This window comes from Lutjanus erythropterus, chromosome 21, assembly GCF_056507025.1.
Source record: "Lutjanus erythropterus isolate fLutEry1 chromosome 21, fLutEry1.hap2, whole genome shotgun sequence".
Classification (NCBI taxonomy): Eukaryota; Metazoa; Chordata; class Actinopteri; order Lutjaniformes; family Lutjanidae; genus Lutjanus; species Lutjanus erythropterus.
In genome coordinates this window covers 12,041,364-12,059,398 of record NC_139337.1, presented here as the reverse complement: position 1 = coordinate 12,059,398, position 18,035 = coordinate 12,041,364, and the positions used below count along the sequence as shown (strand labels likewise).

General features: G+C 39.8%; 1 protein-coding gene across 1 annotated transcript; it reads right to left on the bottom strand.

Annotated features, from left to right (window-relative positions):
• Positions 1–1,453: 1,453 nt before the first annotated feature.
• LOC146307351 (uncharacterized) lies at positions 1,454–16,424 on the bottom strand. The gene is made up of 5 exons (XM_084747558.1): positions 16,187–16,424; positions 10,180–10,298; positions 9,877–10,042; positions 7,878–7,923; positions 1,454–7,095 (listed from the first exon to the last, which is right to left on the bottom strand). Exons 1-5 carry the CDS (start codon positions 16,288–16,290, stop codon positions 1,792–1,794), a joined length of 5,739 nt encoding a protein of 1,912 aa, XP_084603684.1. The 5' UTR covers positions 16,291–16,424; the 3' UTR covers positions 1,454–1,791.
• Positions 16,425–18,035: the final 1,611 nt, after the last annotated feature.

The following is an 18,035-nucleotide window of genomic DNA, read 5'->3' as shown; positions in this document are numbered from 1 at the left end:
GACATTTTATCTAACTATCACCATAACAGTCTGTGTTGCCACAGCTAAGAACAGAGGTGAACACCCACTTGAATAATGTGAAACTATTGAACAGCCCCACCTAGCAGACTATTTAAAGTAGATAGCATCCAGCAAAGTATTGTGATTAACATGGTCATTGAAAGGCTCCCTGCAGACTGGAATGTAGCCTTGGGCACTGATTCTTCTTCTTTGTTTGTCATGCCAGTCCTCAGCATACCTTTTCACTTATTAAGACACGCTAATACTGTCATGGGAAACAGCAAGACAATCTGTCTAGTCTTGTTAATTTGACACAAGCAGCAGTGAGAGTGTGTTGTACTTAATACGCAGAAAAACTAATTTAACACAAACATAAATCCAAAAACACGAGGTCTTTTTTGAAATATTACATTTATTTAGAAAACAGATATATTAAGACTTTAGATTGTAATTGTGCAAATAAGAGCAAGCACTGTATAGAGCACTTTATGTTTGATAACAAATGTTAATTCTAACATACAGTATGATTATTTTTCATCACAGAAATCAAAAAACTTTTTCAACAAAACTTTTTACATTTTTCAAAGCAACTCTGCCTGTTTAAAAGACTCTGTCAGAGAAAATAAATTTTATATAATTTATGCGTACATCATTTACCACAATTCATTTCAATCTTCAAACACAGAAGAAAACAGATGAACTATCATATGATACCACATTTATCCACATTACCTCAGCACTTATTAAGTAGCAGGATGAAAGGCAAACCTAAAGATGTTCCTTATGTAAAACTTCTAACTTTACACAGTAGTTTGATCATTAAAAAAATACACACATGTATATTTCCTCACTCATGTCATGCAACTGCCCTAAAGGTTAAACAACTGTTAAACCATGTTTGATATCCCTAGATTGCAGGTCTGCAGTCATATATAGTACACTGTACATACACACATCATTAAACCCATGCTGATAATATCATGCTTGCTCATTTAAAACCGTTTTGACATGACAGCAACCACTCCTGAAAAGCAAATCATGCAGGCAACCAAATGTGCCTCTAGACCATATGTCTCCTTGTGACAATGGGAGTAAAAAAACAAGAGAAAAGAAAAAACAAACAAACAAGCACAAAAAAAAAAACAAAAACAGAAGAGGAGGCAGAGGTCACTTCACATAATTGATTTTAGCCCATCTTTCTTCTCATGGATGTTTCTATCTCATATCTAGGGATGGGTATTGTTGGGATTTTATCGATACTGATATTGATACTACATTTCGATATTGATACTTATCAATACTTTTATTGATACCAATTAAGCTATGTCTTACATGGATGTGAAAAGATTCAAAAGTCTTTTGTAGTTAAGGGCTGTGGTCTTCTCCTGAGTAAAGGTGGAGCAGCTTGTCTAATGTGAAAATATCTGACCTAGCCCACCTAAAAAGTTGTTTTTGTTGATTCTTGAAGAACTGTAGCATTTATTCACTGCAGATATAAACTGTACAGACACTGCACTGCTATGTTCATAGCCATAATGTTTCACATGCACACTTTCTTTCTGTCTCTTGACTGCACACTTGGTAACGGCTATGCTGGAACAAATTAATGTTACATAAATACCAATACCAGCACCGTCTGTCCAAGAACTTATCAACATTTTGGTACTGCTACCAATTGTGAAGCTGCTCTCATTACCCATCCCTACTCATGTCCCTCTCCCTTTCCTAGACCATAAAGTCCAGGATAACAGACTTGACAGCAGGGAGGATTTAAACTAATTGCTCTGCTTTTCACAATTCTGTCTCTTTATCTTGGTCTTCACCTGTTTCTAAGTAATATTCATCATCTGTCGTTGTGTCTGAGCCACTGTCTGAAGACTCTTCGAAGGTGCTAAGGCTGGATACATAACCTCTGGAGGGCAAATGCCCTCTGGAGGACTGGCTGTCCACTTGCTGCGGTGCTCCTGGTGAGCTGGGAAAGGTAGGGGAGGAAAGGCTGGGAGGTTTGGATATGCGCCTGGACACTGGTGACAGGGGAGGTGTTGGCGGAGGGGTTGGAGGACCCTCTGTATCCCATGCAAAGTGACAAGTGTTCATGTTAGGGCTCCAAAGGCGGGCTGGCTTTGAGCTTGTGGTATTTACAGGTGGAGAAGCAGAGACTCCTGAGCTCCAATTTGCCAAGCACCTGGTCAGTGATCGTGGAAGAGATCTCGATCTCATTTTACCAGGGTCTTTACCAGGGTCACTGGGGAAATAGGACTTTCGACAGTCCTCACCGGCCTGGCAATCATATTCTGTGGTCCAATCAGGATTACCAGACCAGTGATCCAAGTCCTTCCCAGTACCTCCACAAGTCAAGGCAGATTCAGAGAGGTCACCTACACTCATGAATCTGGATCCAGTGGAAATACGACCAGGCCCTGAAGGTCGACTGGACAGTACTGAGCTCACAGAAAATGACTTCCCAGGCACAATGCCATACTTTAAGTCTGCATAGGACGATACAGAGCCTTCCTTTTCCTGTCCTGGACTTATACTTGGAGGTCCAGTGGAGGCCCGGCTTCTTCTTGAACCCCCCAGGCTGAATCCCTCTCCTGGTTCACATGGTGAGGAGGATTCTCTGCGACGCTGTAGCTTTGGACTGTAGAAGACGCTGTCATCTGTAACATCAGGTGAGGGAAATGGAGAGAGAGGGGAAAGCGAGGAGAATGGGGAAAAGGGGCTCCTGGGACTGGGTGTAGACTTTGTGAACTGGTTTGTATAAGCAGCAGAGGAGTTAGGGCTCCTACCAGAACTGGGATCTCTATAAGAGAGGAACGGGGTTGTTGGTTTATAATCTGTCCCATCATCTTTATAAACTTCAGACTGGTGTGTTGTTGGGCTGTGAATTGTCAAGTGAGGATGGTTTTTACTTTCAGACATGCGTTCTGCACAAGCACTCTGCTGGTCTTGCTCAGTTTCTGGAGCTGATTTGTCTGACCAAACGTAAAAGTTATCTCCTGTCATTGTGTTCCCAGAGGCAGAGGGTGGTGCGAGAGTGTATATATTTTGTGTCCATCTATTTGTAGCCTCTGTTCCCTTTTCATTGTCCTTCAGCATCATTCCTTTCTCCCGCTCTTGCTTTTCTAGAGTTCTGGTACTCTCACTGCTGTTGTCACTTGATCCACTAACAGAAGGAGTTTGGGAGGATCGCTTCCATTTCCATGTAAACATATCATCATCAGACCGTCGAGTACTGAACGTTTGTCTTAGTTTGTGAAGGACCTGGTCCATTTTGTTATTAGTCTTATTGGCCTTGTCTGACTCTGACCTTGATAAACTGGAGTTTGGTGTGCTGACACTTTTCTTCAGTGCAAAGCGGCTTCTCTTGGGGCTTTGTTCACTGTTGCTCTCCACTGAAAAAAATCTGCTTTTACCCAGTGCACTGTCCCTCATTCTCCTATTCGAGGGTTCATCATCAGGGGCCTGGCCCTCTGTTGAGCTGCTACCACTGGAGCTCTGATTTGAATGACTACATGGTTCAACTATGGCTTCCTTACTCTGCACCTTGTGTGACTGTTGATTTAATTTCGTCTCCACAGAAACAGGTGTGTTTGTGCTATGCTGCAGAGCTTTAGGTATGGTGTTCTTTGAGGCACCTGTAGCTGTATCTGCTTTGGATTTAATGCTGTAAACCAATGTCTCAGTTACAAATGTTGAGGGGGAGCTGTGTGCCTTATCACCCTGCAGCGACTGTGAGCTTACATGAACTCTGTTGTTGACAAGTAATATCTGGCCATTCTGGCGATCTTGGCTGCTGTTCTTGCCATGATTATTATTGAGTTGATCAGTTTCTGAAACCCCACACTTCGAACTTTCTCGAGTGGCAGGTTTGTTTGGTAAAGGCAAAGATAGGGGTTGTGGTAGGCTGACAGGTGACACGGGGGGTTTTGATGTCAATAAGGTTGTGACTGCAGCCGAGTTTGTATGTATGGAAAGATGTGGAGTATAATTTGACTGTGAGGGTTGTTGGAAGAGGGGTGATCTGGGTGTTATAGTCTTAGTTTCTCCCTGCGTTGACCTGGTAGACATGAGAGTAGAATAAGGTGGGGAGCTATACCGAAGCTTATAACCACTTGAAAAGTCAGGAGGGAGCGAAAGAGGTGCAGATGCACGGCACTGAACTGCACCAGACTCCACTGATAGTGTCCTCTCCTGTCTGGGTGTGGTTAAGTCTTGTCGTCCCTGGTCAAAGATTGTAGTGTCACTAGGCCTTTGCTTCGATCTCTCTCGCTCTCTGGATGCTAAATCAGCAGAGTCAGATGATAGGGATCGATACTTTCCTCCTTTCGCCACTTGTATGCTGGAGGTCTTAGGGGTAGGGGAGCAAAGAGGAGCTGTATTTGTAGTTGGACCGCTGGATCTTAGAAAGGAAAAAATAGATGGAGCTTTAATGCTTCGTGGGGATCGGGAGGGAGATGGAGAGCTTGTTGGGACTTGAGATGGCTCTGGCTTCTCAACTGTGCTGGGCTCAGAATGCTGCAGATCCACTGAGTCTTCCCATGTTACTCGTCTCACTCTCTTTGCTAGTTTCTTTCTGTCTCTTTCTTGGCTGCTGGAGAACGTCCTCTCTTCCTTAGGGCTGGAATTGTCTGAGTAGATGGGGCTGGTAATGATAGGTGTGGCAGGGGGCGTTAAGAGAGAGGAAATTGTGGTAGTGGTTTGAGAAGATGCAAGGACAGGAGTGACAGGAGGAGTAAGGAGGGATGGGCTTGTGACAGTTGTGGCTATAGGATGGCTGCCAGTGGTAGATGAAGAGACTGTGGAGGCAGCAGATACAGGACTGTAGTTTGTTTTAGAGACAGCATTGGCTGTGGGAATCAGGCTGAATACAGTTTTAGGGTGGAATGGCTTGGGAACAGAGGCATAGCTTCTTTCAAAGCCAATAGGTGTAGCTGTTTTGGTGAATTTGGATGTTTGGGAAAAACAGCCAGTGTGTGACGAAGTTTGAATGCTGGTCTGTAAAGCACCTGGATGAGAGTGGAAGGAGGAACTAGTTTCAGTGTTTGGGGTTAGGGAGAGACCAGAGGCAGTTTTAGAGGTAAGAACTTGACTATTGAGAGTGTTGGTGGTAGCAAGAGAAAGAGACGGGTTGGTAAACCTTTCAGTGTCCTTGTTGTGAGGAGATGTGGGGGTGTTGTTGGTTTTGGATGTACAATCATTATTGTATTTGCTGCTCTCAGTGGGTGTATTTGAGCTCTTGGGATTTAGCACAGTAGGCGGTAATTCAGTTACATCTGCTGTAAATGAACTATTACTTACATCATGCTTTGTGTGATCTTTAGGGTGACTCAATGTTGCTTGTACTGTAGCTCTGCTAATTTTAGAACTAGACAACACATCAGGCAAACTATGAGGCTTTTGTGGTTCTCTGATGTTTAAATTGGAGACATATTGCTGCTTGACATGCCCCTCTGATTCATTGTCAGGTGAATCCTCAGCATTTCTTTGTTTGAGGTTGTGAGTTCCTCCCTGTGTCTTTGTAACAATGTTCATCTTACCTTTGTGAACTGACTCTGTTGTGTTATTGTTGTCCCTGTTTTGGGGGATTTGACTACTTAATCCTTTGTTGTCAGTCAGACTTGGAGAAGCCAAGTCACTTTTATTATTACAAGGTGGAACAAAGGGTGTGACTGGCTTGGCTTTGATGTTTGTGGTATCATTGGAACTGCCTTCCTGGGTAACTTGTTTCCACCAGGAAGTGGATGTCAGAGTTGTCCTTCTAGGGATGGCATGGGTTTTTTGGAGGGCAGAGCGGTTATATGGGGAATGTCTGGGTGAAGAGATGGGGCTCTCTGAGAATAAATTTGTACTTTTGTCTGAACTCTTGTAGTTCAGCTGCCTCTCTGATGGTCCTTGACCCAGAAATGCATGTTTGGAACATGAAAGACTGGACTGGGTCTTATGTGTTGTTTGAGATTGTTGGGTAAAGAGTGAGTGTTCTGTGTCTTTGTTTGTGGGTGAAGCAGAAAACAACCGTGTTTCAAATACGGTCCTTTCTCTGTGATTGGAGGATGATGGGGAAAGGATAGGCCCGCTTTCAGCTGTCCTGTAAGAAATGGACGATGGGGAGATAAGGGGCTTTGACCCCTCTTGCTCATTATTATTGCGAAGGGGTTGAGAAATGCGTGTTGTGAATAATTTTCCATCTCGATCATTTGGTGAACTGCTCAAAGGTGAAGGGTTTATTTCAGACAAGGTGGAGGCTGTATTAGAGTTTCTGCCACTTGAGTTGAATCTTCTTAGAGACAGAAGTAGACTGCTGGTTGTTGGTTTGGAGCTTAAAGATGACAATCCTCCTTGATGACCAGCCTGTGGAGTCCTCCTTTGTTCATTTTGGTCAAGAGAGAGGGGAGACATGGGAGATACAGCAGTGGCTACAGGGCTTAAGGCACCTGCATCTCTCTTCCTATTGTCCATCCTTCCTGAGTTTATGTCCAAAGAGACAGTCTGAGTCATTTTTCTCTTAGATTCAAAGTCCAAGCTTGAAGGACCACTCTTAGTTGAACCACCCACTGTATTGCTCCTGGTACCCAGAAATGGCACCCTTAATTGGGCTTGCGATCCATCTGTCACTGACCTGTCCATAGTCTCCTGAAAGCGTTCACGTGTAGGGTTTGCAGCAGTGTTTGCCACATCTTGTGAATTCCCCTGGGCTTCCAAATTGCCAGTTCCCTCAAATCTTTTGGTCCGCCGTAGTCGGCCACTCCAGTGTGGGGCAAGAACTGTTACCACAGAGGAAGACAGCATAGCTCTAGTGGGGTTGGATGGCTCCACAAGGTAAGTCTGTTTCTCAAGCTTTGTATAGTTTCTTATATCTTCTACTAACTCAGCTGATACACTGCCAGTCTTTGATTGTGACCCACACTGAAGTATGCCATTATTCTCATGTGGTCCAAAGTCCCCATTTGAGAAACTGTGAGTTACACTCAAGTCCCTGGTAATCGCCAGTTCATTGCAAACATCTGTGACAACCTCCTCTTTCTTCTCTGGTATCCTTTCAGAGTCACTGGTTTTGTTTATAGAGGTGTCTGGTGGTGATGCATGTCCATTAACCTGTTAAGAGAAGAAGAATTACTTCAAGTGACCAGATATTGTATATATTTTTATACAACATCTGGAACCCACTGTATAAATTCTTTAAGACAAGTTTTACTAAATTAATTTTGTCATCCAACAATTCATGACCACACAACATCCCACACTAGATGTCTGTATTGTTACCACAGGCCAGATATGTCTAGCTGTATCATTAAAGCCCAACTCTTTTCATGAGTCAGCTTTAGCTTTAGCTTATCATATCATACCAATGCAAATTACTTGCACACTAAAGTAAAATGCTTCCTGATAATTTACAGTAAGTAGGCAGCAGTGGACTGCTATCTGAATTGCAAATGATGTGCTGAAGACAGCACTTTGCTAAAGCTTTTCTTCTGTTCCCATGGTGTAGCTATTTAAGAGATTTAGGCCTTGACAAACAGGTTATTTTGAAAGACATGAGAGATTTCCAAGGACACATACACAAAAGCACACACACCCAGTCTCATCAACTATTACAATAATAAATCTAATTTGTTTTCAAGAGTACATCATGTCACTTATGTTGTGATGCTGGCACAGATAACTATTTTATGTGGTTTTCAAACAACTTTCGTGGTTTTGAACTTGTAACCTTAAATTAGCTACAGAAAGAATTAACTACTTGGGAATATTTTGGATTAACTACGGATGAAATTAATTTAACATTTGTTTCAAGATGGTTTTCAACATTATGATGATTCCAGCTATAGCTCTAAAACATTATGATATTAATGATTAAAACGGTGTTCAATTCTTACCTGACAGCTGCTGTTCTCAGTTTCAGCCCTCTGTGTTTCAGTTAAACTGGTAGAACAGGAGAGAGAAGACATAAAACCCATTAGGAATACTAGATACAGTTAGACCTGTCACTGAAATGTCGTAGCATGGACATTATGTACGGTATGCACAAAATGTTACATTACATATGAAATATGTGAGCAATAGTGACTAAAGTTAAATATACTCATCACGTTCCTGACATACTGAGCAGATGTTGAATTTACTTAAAGAAAAATGCAGTCATAAATCTCTGATAGATTTATGTACTGTAGAGCTTTCCTAATTATATATTTGTTTCATTTGTTTTTGTTTTGATATTGACATACGATACTGACAAGACTTCATTGGCAGTTAACAGTAAAAGTAATAAAATATCTCAGCAATAAATCATGAACAACAACAAAAAAAACCACATTTAATATGGATGCTTAGTTGTCCTGTGCTCTACTGTAATGTTTTTGTGTGAAACATTGAGAGATCAGATGTCAAACATTCGCCACAGCAATGCTGATCAACAGGATGATCAGCATTCCTGTTCTCGGTCCCTCTCTTTCTTCTCTCTTTACTAAACAGTTTTCCCACTGTCACATGTGCAGTAATAAAGTCACACCTCATGAGAAATTATGACAGCACTTACAAGGTATTTTAATGTTGGACACAGCACCAAACAGATCACACATATGTGTGCTGTACACACACAAGATCGCACACTCAGTCCAAGATGTCTATATAAGGTCATGTTAGATGGTATGAAAGACTGCAGGTGGCTAGACGACAGTAAAGGGGTGTGTCCTCTCTTTAACCAATAAAGCCAGTTTGATCAATGACCTCTATAGACGAGGCCAATGTAATCTCTGGCACACGTTGCATCACACATGGTTATGCAAATATGCTTAATGTGCAGCACACAATTATACAAGCATTCTCCACTGCACACATATAAAGAGCAAATATGTCCTATGGCAACTAGTGTAACCTAAAATGACTCTAATTCATGTACTGCTGGCTTGTATGCCATGCAAAAAGTCTGCCCACAGGTAGATGATTTGTGATAAGGCAGTTAAGGATGGTAAAACTAGGCTTCCTGAAAGGGCGATAAGAGCTTCTTATCTTGCTGTACTGGATACCAGAGTCTGCATCATGAAATTAAACACAAGATTATTGGGTGCACTTCCTTGTTTATAGAAAGAAGCTGACCCTCCCAGAGTCAGGTTGAAGTATGCAGACAGGGTTCAGTAATTCAGTTACTGTTTGACTAAATGTTGGAGATGACTTGTGATTTTAGTGACTCTGAGAACAACCATTAGTGTCAGATGTACCTATTTTAGACCTCAGAAACAGCTCCAGGGATGTTCACCTGCACAACTTATCAAACACCACATTGCTGGGACAAACTCATTGAAGAAAACAAGTGGCTAAAAAATACATTACAAATCAGGTCTGCAGTGATGTAAAGACAGATACAAGCGGTCCATGCTTGAAGAGGACTGACAACAACAACAGGGAAGTACTCATCAGGACCAATTGGGCACTCACGAGACAACACTGGTGGGTATGAACTAAAAGCAAACAAACATTTCAATTATCCTGGAAACAGGGGTTTAGGTGAGTGGCATTAGAGGATGTGAGCAAAACTCCAACTATGTATTATGCATTTTGGCACAAATTTGAGAGTGCAGCAGATAAAACGGGGTCATTTCTGCCACATCAGGTTTCTGAAAATTGTCGCTGCAGTGCCATAACAAAAGCCAACAGCATTTTGCTTGCAGCTAAGAGGGCAGCGAACAACTACTCCACCAGGGCCTTGTCAGCGCTTGTACAAAACATGAATTCTGAGTCAGGTAATCATAAAACTGATTAACACTGAACACTGGCACTATTAAAATTTGACACAAATGTCAGATCCTAAAATTGCAACCTGCTTGTTGTAATTAGATAATTTAGTGGCACACATTATCATTTGTTCTCCTTGTTTACCTGTGTACACGCCGGTCCAAATTCTTCTTGAGTTTCAGCTCTGGGTTGTTGAGGCCTAGTTTGCAGGAGAGTCTAAGGAAGAGGCAGGATGTAAATCTGGGTCCAGTGGGCTTCTGGGTCTGGACCTTTGAACCACCACAATGAGCAGGCTCTTCCTGTCTTAGTGCTGTAATGAATTCAGAATAGGGAATAATGTTCTGGTCACTGTTCAATTCAAGTAAGTGAGGCTAAACAGATAGACATCTACAGACATGCACAGACATGATGTGTGCAAAATGCGTCTCGTATGTGTGTGCATGTCACCTTTGTGCGTTTCTTCCTGTCTGACGGCTGATGGGTGACGCTGCTGTCCAGCTTGCTTTTCATCACCATGATAATTCCCCTGTTTAACCCTTTCACCATATGTTTCATCCTGGTGGTCTCTAAAACAAAAAAACAAAGTCAAAAAATCATTTAAGACTTCTACTCATGAAAAAATGCTAAAGATTTGCAGGTGCTGCTGGCTAAGTGCCTTGCTCAGGGGCATTATAACAGAGATCAAGCTAGATTTATGGTTGAGTTAATAGAAGTGTTGCTGAAGTGGCATATATTTTGATTTATAGTTCCACCACAACACTAGGCAGATGTATGATACATTATTGGGCTGCATCATGCCTTAATCATATTTCCCACAGGAACAATATCTTCCTGCATCAGAAACCTTTCCTGTGATCTGCACATGGTGGGCAGGCATCAAGAATACCTATATAAAAATAGCCAATCTTCTCATAAATTATATCACTTGCATTATGTGGGTCATATAGAGGCATCAGTGTCAAATAGAGACTGTTTCATAACCAGTGTAGTAGGTTGGACCTTTTAGGCTGAATACATACACCAGTCACTTTCTCTTTCTTTGTGATCCAAACTGTAAAAAAACATGTTAATTGGTGCTAAAGTTTACTGAAGAGAAATCAAGCAGCCAAGCCTTCCCCATTGGATCAGTCTTGACAGTGCTGCACTGATAAGCCATGGTTACATAACAATTCGACTCTGCTCTCTCCACACTTTCTCTTACAACCAGAGCACAGAGCTAACACCCACTCACACAGTCACTATAACATGCATATGCACATTTACTGCTGCAACCCAACGCTGAACCCACACTAGTGTGCCAACTGCCAAGCACGGTGATGGCATCACAACACAGACGAGGCAGGTATTTATAAATGAATGTACGTGTTGCACCCTTTGTTCCTTAACAAATTAAATGAAAGCAATTATCTGTCACAAGACGTTCCAGGATCCTGGTCTCTCTTTTTAATCCAATTTCACAGTTTATTAGTGGGTGGAAAGTGCCATTTAGGATGCAGTGTCTTTATGCTAGCTGCAGTGCTTTGTGCAAACACAAAATTAAGCATTTTGATTTTTATTTCTTGACCTTTCTTATTAACATGGACCATCTCCACCTCTCCATATCCACCTTGCCTTCAGGGGCGACTCATTGGCCTCATTAGAGCATTATCTCAGTTAAGCTATTATAAAAGCCTGACATGACATGACATGAAAGAGAAGCAGAGAGAAATATGAGGAGGGAGGAAGGCAGATCCTCTTGCTCTTCAACAGCTATTTCAGTGCCAAAGCCAACACACCTTCCATGTGAATAGTAGAGTGTTTTTAATCCTCCCTCTCCCGGAGGCCACAGAAGAAATCAGATCACTTCAAAAATATATTAGTGCTTGTAGGTAACCATGTTTGGATAGTTGAACCAGCCAGCGATAGGCCTGAGACGGCGGGGCTCGAGGGGCTGCTGTTTGAACAGCATTCCCACAAAGTGAAACTGCATAGTTTCTACTAGAGTCTACATCATTTTCCAATCCTATAGAATTCAGAAAAGCAACACACATTGTGAGAAGCAAGAAACATTTAATATTTATTAAAACAATTAATCGCTAATCAAAATAGTGCTTATTTTTCTATTGATTTACTAATAAATGAATAAAGTATTTGTTTCAGCCTAGGGCTGAACAATATGTTAAAAAAATTAAATCATATTGCGACAATTTTGATATGTTGATAGATTGTCATGTGAGTCACAATAAGTGTAAAAGATCATTTTCGCATCACAACTTGAATTTTCACTGAAAAACTCATGATGACGTAACATTTGTTTGGTTCTGGACTAAACAGACATTTTTACATCTCAAGAGCAAGATTTGCACTTGTCCATACTGAAATTTCAATAATATCTCAATTAAGTGTGCAGCCCTGTTTCAGACCTAACAACAATTCACCGCAGAGAAAACACTGTGGCTGCAGTAAACACACAAGACATATTTATCCTGCATTTAAAGAGATTTAAAGATTTAAAGGTGCAGGCTTAGTCTCATTTTTCACTTGTTTTTTTCTCCAGTAGTCAAGTTCATACTACCTACTCTTGGACTGACAAAACCTGGATGTTACAAATATTTATCTATTTACCTAATACTTTTTACTTTAATTAAAATTTTTGATAATTGATTAATTGTTTTGGGGTTTTGGAATGTTGGTTGGATAAAACAAATAATTTTAAATGTAACATTTTGATTATTTATTGAAATGGAATTGATTGAGAAAATAATCACCTCATCAATATTAATGTCAAAATTACAGAGTTACAGCTGTGTAGCTATCCTTTTGGATTTTTTTTTTATATAGCAATTTTTCTACAATTTCAACTGTATCACTCAGGTTGGTGAAAAACTGTCCTGTGCAGTCGACCTGGTGTATTATAGCTGGAAGGTTTACTGGTTATTGTGAAAGTTAATATACAAAAGATTTGAGATGCATGATATGGATTTTTTTCCAGCCGGTGCCAAAAATCCATTATTGAGGTAAGATAACCAATAATTTGACTTTTTTTTTAACTTTAAATTTTTAATGACGTTCATACAACCTGTAGTTTATGCAAAGCTGAGGGTAAGAAAGGCTACGATGTAGTGAGCAAATATGGATGATTTAATATTCCACAACTCTGACCGAACCAAATTTGACATCACTATGACAACCAATACAAAGAAAAGTTCTGACTCAAATGTTCACTTAGTTTCATAATAAAGTTCATTTAAAAACTTCACAAATATACTTTGGCTTTTATTGAACATTTTGCCTCAGAATTCAAATTAAATGCTTTGATAATCTATAAAATCAGATATTAGTATAGTCGATATTTATCAGCAAATATACACGGATACTGATATAGGCCTATATAGCTTTGAAACTGAGATAATTCAATTGAAAATTAATTTTTGCAAATGAATTTTCTGTCAATCAGTGATTTCTTTCTTTTCCAATATTGCTGACCCCATAAAATTTCCAGCTAGCTAAAGAAACTCCTGTGTCCCCAGTTGGGATTTACTTGATCAGCAGAAAACTGATTGATTTTGAAAATTGATTAGTGGTTTCAGACAAACAAAAACATGCAAAACATGCTCTAGTTAAAGCTAGTCAAATGTGAGGATTTTCTGTTCTTTGTTTTATATCAGTGTCAGATAGTGAATCAGTCGAACAAAGAATTTAAAAATGTCCCTTTGGGCTCTGGGGCTTTTCCCCTTTATTTCTGTGCAATTACTAATAATAACAAGTACTTGAAAAAATAATTGACAGATTAATTGATAAAGAAAATAATTGTTGGGTGCAGCCCTACTTTTAAAAAATGTATTAGAGTGAAAAGACATTTTTATTTAGTATGGATTTAATTTAATGTTTATTGAGGTAAAAGTTATTATCCCATTTTGAGATTATAATCCATAAATTAATCCCAGGCATTACTATCCTCTAATCCTGCGCTTTCAAAACACGAACAACCTGCAACCTTCAATCAACGCTGCAGCCATGTAACATGCATGTTATCTGGACTGTGTGAACTGTCTCTCCATTTGTTTTGGTGGTGTGCAAGCTGATGACTAATTGTTATCTCTGACAGGCTCTTTGGGCCGCTCCATTTTGTGCAGTGTGTCTCATACAAGTATGTTGGTGTATTCTTCACTTGAGGTCAGCCTCGCTGTGGGTGTGTGCCCGCTGTATCTGCCAGCTAACACTTACATAACCACAAGGATCCAGCCTGAACCAAAGTGTGGGTGTGTACTCAACACTGACAAACGCATGTAATACTCCAACTACTGCAAATGATTTACACCCTAAACTTCTGAAAGACTCATCCAAAGACACCTTAATGACTTTGCAAAGACTACCTGAATGGTAACAAAAGGGTGCCAGGACAAAGTAAGACTTGTCCTGTTTGCCGCCACACCTGCACTGTCTGTCAAACTCCCAGGAGAGCTGTCTTTCATTGTGTCTATAGATGGGTATACATACAGTAGATAGGTTTAGAGGGCATTTGGAAGAAGATGTGCAGACAATTAACAGAGACAGAGCACCGGACGTGCACAAACAGCAGCATTGTGTATCCATGGTAATAGCTTTGTTAAAATGCCGGTCTGGATGTGCATGTAAGAGCCCGCCTGCTAAGCCACTGAAGCTTAAGTGCTCTAAAATACATCAACCAGATGATACTGGTGGTTTACAGTACCTATCTGGTACAGTATCTGGGTTAGTTAGGTATCTAAGTTAACAAATACATAGGGTATACCGGGGATTGTTGCAACAGGGGAGGGTTGCAACAAGTCTTATTCCTCCAATTAGAAAAATGTGAGAGTGACTACACTAATATTGCACATGCTCAGTTAAATGTTTTCTCCTCCAGTAAGACAGAAGAGACATTCAAAATCTGCTGCTGCATTTAATGAAAAAAAAAGTTTTGGAGGTCAGGTAGGTCTGCACATAACAGTTATTTTCTTTGTGGATCAATCTGACGATTGATGATTTTAATTGATTAATTTTTTGGACCATAAAATGTCAGAAAATGGTCAAAAATGTCAACTGGTGTTTCTCAAAGCCCAAGTTGACACCCTCAAATGTCGTGCTTTGCCCACGACCCAAAGATATTCAGTTTACTGTCATAAAATATAGAAGAAAATATTCACATTTAAGATGCTGGAATCAGAGACTTGCAACTTTTTTCCTTAAAAAATTATTCAAACTTATTAATCAATAATGAAAATATTTGGTGTATATCTGCCACACTGTCCAGACTTTTTGTATGAATCAATCGATTACTAAAACAAACAAACAAACAAACAAAAAACACTTGATAACTGTTTTTAATTAATTTATTTATTATTTAAATAATATTTCTAAATAAACAATACTGTGGTATTATTTCAAAACTACACATATTTTCATAATACTATGCTGGTTGAGTCAAAAAACTAAAGCTAATGAGCGAAATTTGTTGTCTTTTTAATATGCTGCAACTGCTTCCTGATCATGTTGCAACATCTGATATATTCCTGTCAATAAATACTGTGACTGATATGTCATATGCAATCATCTTTAAAGGGTACAGTTAATTAGGCAGACAGATATGTTTATTATAACCTATAAAGATTTGGCTGGTCTAGTCCAAAATGTCTCTGCGAAACTGAGAGGAATACAAAAATTGTTCTAACCGTCCCTAGTCTCCCCTACAAACGAGTATACAGGTATGTTAGGTAGGTTAGGTATAAAATTGGATGCATATTAAATTTTTATGTAATACATGATGCAACAGAATTCAGTCTACAAACCCACGTTTAGAGTAAACGTGGATATTTCCTACATTCAACCTCTGGAAGTTAACTCAAGCCCAGATGCGTCACATTTTATGAGTTAGAAGAAGAGCACGTCACACCAAACCTTACTCAAAAATCTTGCAGCATGAATAAAACAAGCCAAAGCAGAACACAAGTTATACAGGGACCTTCAGCAATTCCTTTGATGCACATGACAGCTACATTTATCCAAAATAGCACATATAACACAGTAAATACAGTAAGACAAAATATTCGACTTTCTTCGCAAGTTATTCCCGCCTCCTCCTGCTGTCAAACTCAGCATGGTGGTGGGTAGTGTCGAGCTGTGAACCAAGTGTTAAATATCGTATTACTGGAATAGCTTAGTGCGGTAGAGTTTACCAAAATCAGGCCATGAACCGTGAGACGTTTTAATTTGGCTGTGAGAAACGTATATATTTACAAACACGCGTTGCAACATTTAACATACATATTTATAAACGCAATTCGGCTTGAATCCCTTCATGAGAACAGCTCGCTCGGTGGTTTAAAAGTCTCCAGCACGAAAACAGGGACATAAAAAGTGCGTAGCAACATTAAATAGATCGTCAAGAAACACAACGAATACGTGATAATAACAAAGTCGTATTAAAATTCCCTGTAGAGACATTTGAACCTACCTTGCAGTTGTAGTCCGTGTTGCTCGTGCTGTGCGGTACAGAGGCGTAGTTGTCTCTCCTCCTACAACTCTGAGCTCCAACTCTCCTGCGTCACTTGTTGACATCCTATTTTAACCGGTTCAGTAAGCCTTCAGTATTCACACTGACGTGACAATGCATCCTAAAAATGTTCGGGGAAATTTACGGCATCTGTCCTGTGAACAGGACAAGTACCCGTTTACGGCCCTGTCCCCGTGGAGGTGAAAGTCCAACACCTCCTGTCTGTCAGACAGGTGAGCAGAGCGACAAGTGTGGCCATGTAATTACTACAGGCTGCGTCCCCTTTCCAGAAAGTCCCCCCTCGGCTATTTCCTTCTCAGGACACTTCAGCTGCCTGATGATTGGCCAATGTGGTTATAAGTTAACTAAAACTACACTAAAGCTAGGCATAAAAAAACCTCTAATAGTTTACTAAAATAAATATATAAATAAATAAAGACAACTAGGCTACACTAAAAATGAAAACCAACTGAGACAATATTATACACTCAAAAGACCTAAATTAAAACAAGAATATATAGGAAATGCCTGTAAAGTTAGTTTTTATCAGTTTTTCTTCGTTATTGAAACTGAGATGTCCTGCATAAGCCTGCATAAAGTGTCGTGTTTGTATAGTAAGACCTATTCTGAACTTCTTAAATCTTGCCACAGAAAAATACCCTTCTTATAATTTTAAAAGACACAAAAACACATACAGAACAAATACAGAAGCAAATGCAAACTAAACTTAACTAACTGACTAAACATTTTAAGGCACTCTGGAACCTGGAAATAAACTGGGGTGAAAACAAAAAGTAAAATACAAAACTATAATAACTCTAGTACAAACGCTTTTTGACGATTGTCTTGTATAAAATTTAAAGTAGAATAAAACGGGGCATGTTCTGTAATGTGCAAAGGAGAGTTATTTGTTGAGAAGGACTTTTTCTTAAAAAAAAACCCAAATCTTTAAATTTTTTAATCAGCTGCAAAGACACTAATTTTCTCGAGTTATTATCAGACATTGACCTACTTCTGTAGATTTGGGTTGTGCAAAACATTAAATACAAACTTTTATAAACCACAAGATGCTCTCATAACTCAGAAAGAACAACACGACTCAAGCAGGGTGAGAAATTCACACCAGACACCAGCCAAACGCTGGTAAGATGTGAAAATTGGTGTTAATTTCAGACACAAAGTAATGATTAACTATTGAGCAGGTGAATTTGAACATTTATCAATCAGTGTCTTGTAGATGTTCAAGTTTTTAAAGGTTCATTACTCACCCTGGACTCTACAGTTATTATGACATGAACTCTTGTGCCAGGAAAGGGCTTGCACATATTTGCTTTGTTTTTGGTAGGTAGTGCAGAATTCCAAGGAACTCTGCCAGAGTTTGTGTTGCACAAATCGACCACTTAACTTTTTTTTTTTTTTCTCTTTTCCTTTACAAAACAGGACAAACGTGCTGGAGTTTTTTTTTTTGGCCTTCAGACTTCCACACCCTCCATCAGCTGCCAGACACGCTTCAATACAGCTTTGACTCTGTCTGCAGGAGGAACAGCACCCTCTTCCTGTTCTGTTAGATTGTTTGAAATTGTCTTCAGTGCAGGAAGCCTTATTAATGCTAAAATGATTGAAATAAGAAATAATAATCAGAAGCAAAATCATGTAGGTTTCAATCAGCTGTAAACCACAAATTAACTAGACCTACTGCAGTATGTAAATCTGCAGTAGGCCTAGTTAATTCAGTCCTGGCCTAAAACCCTCCAAGAGACAAAGACTACAAATCAAGCAAGAGATTGAACAGTTTGTACTACATACTTAA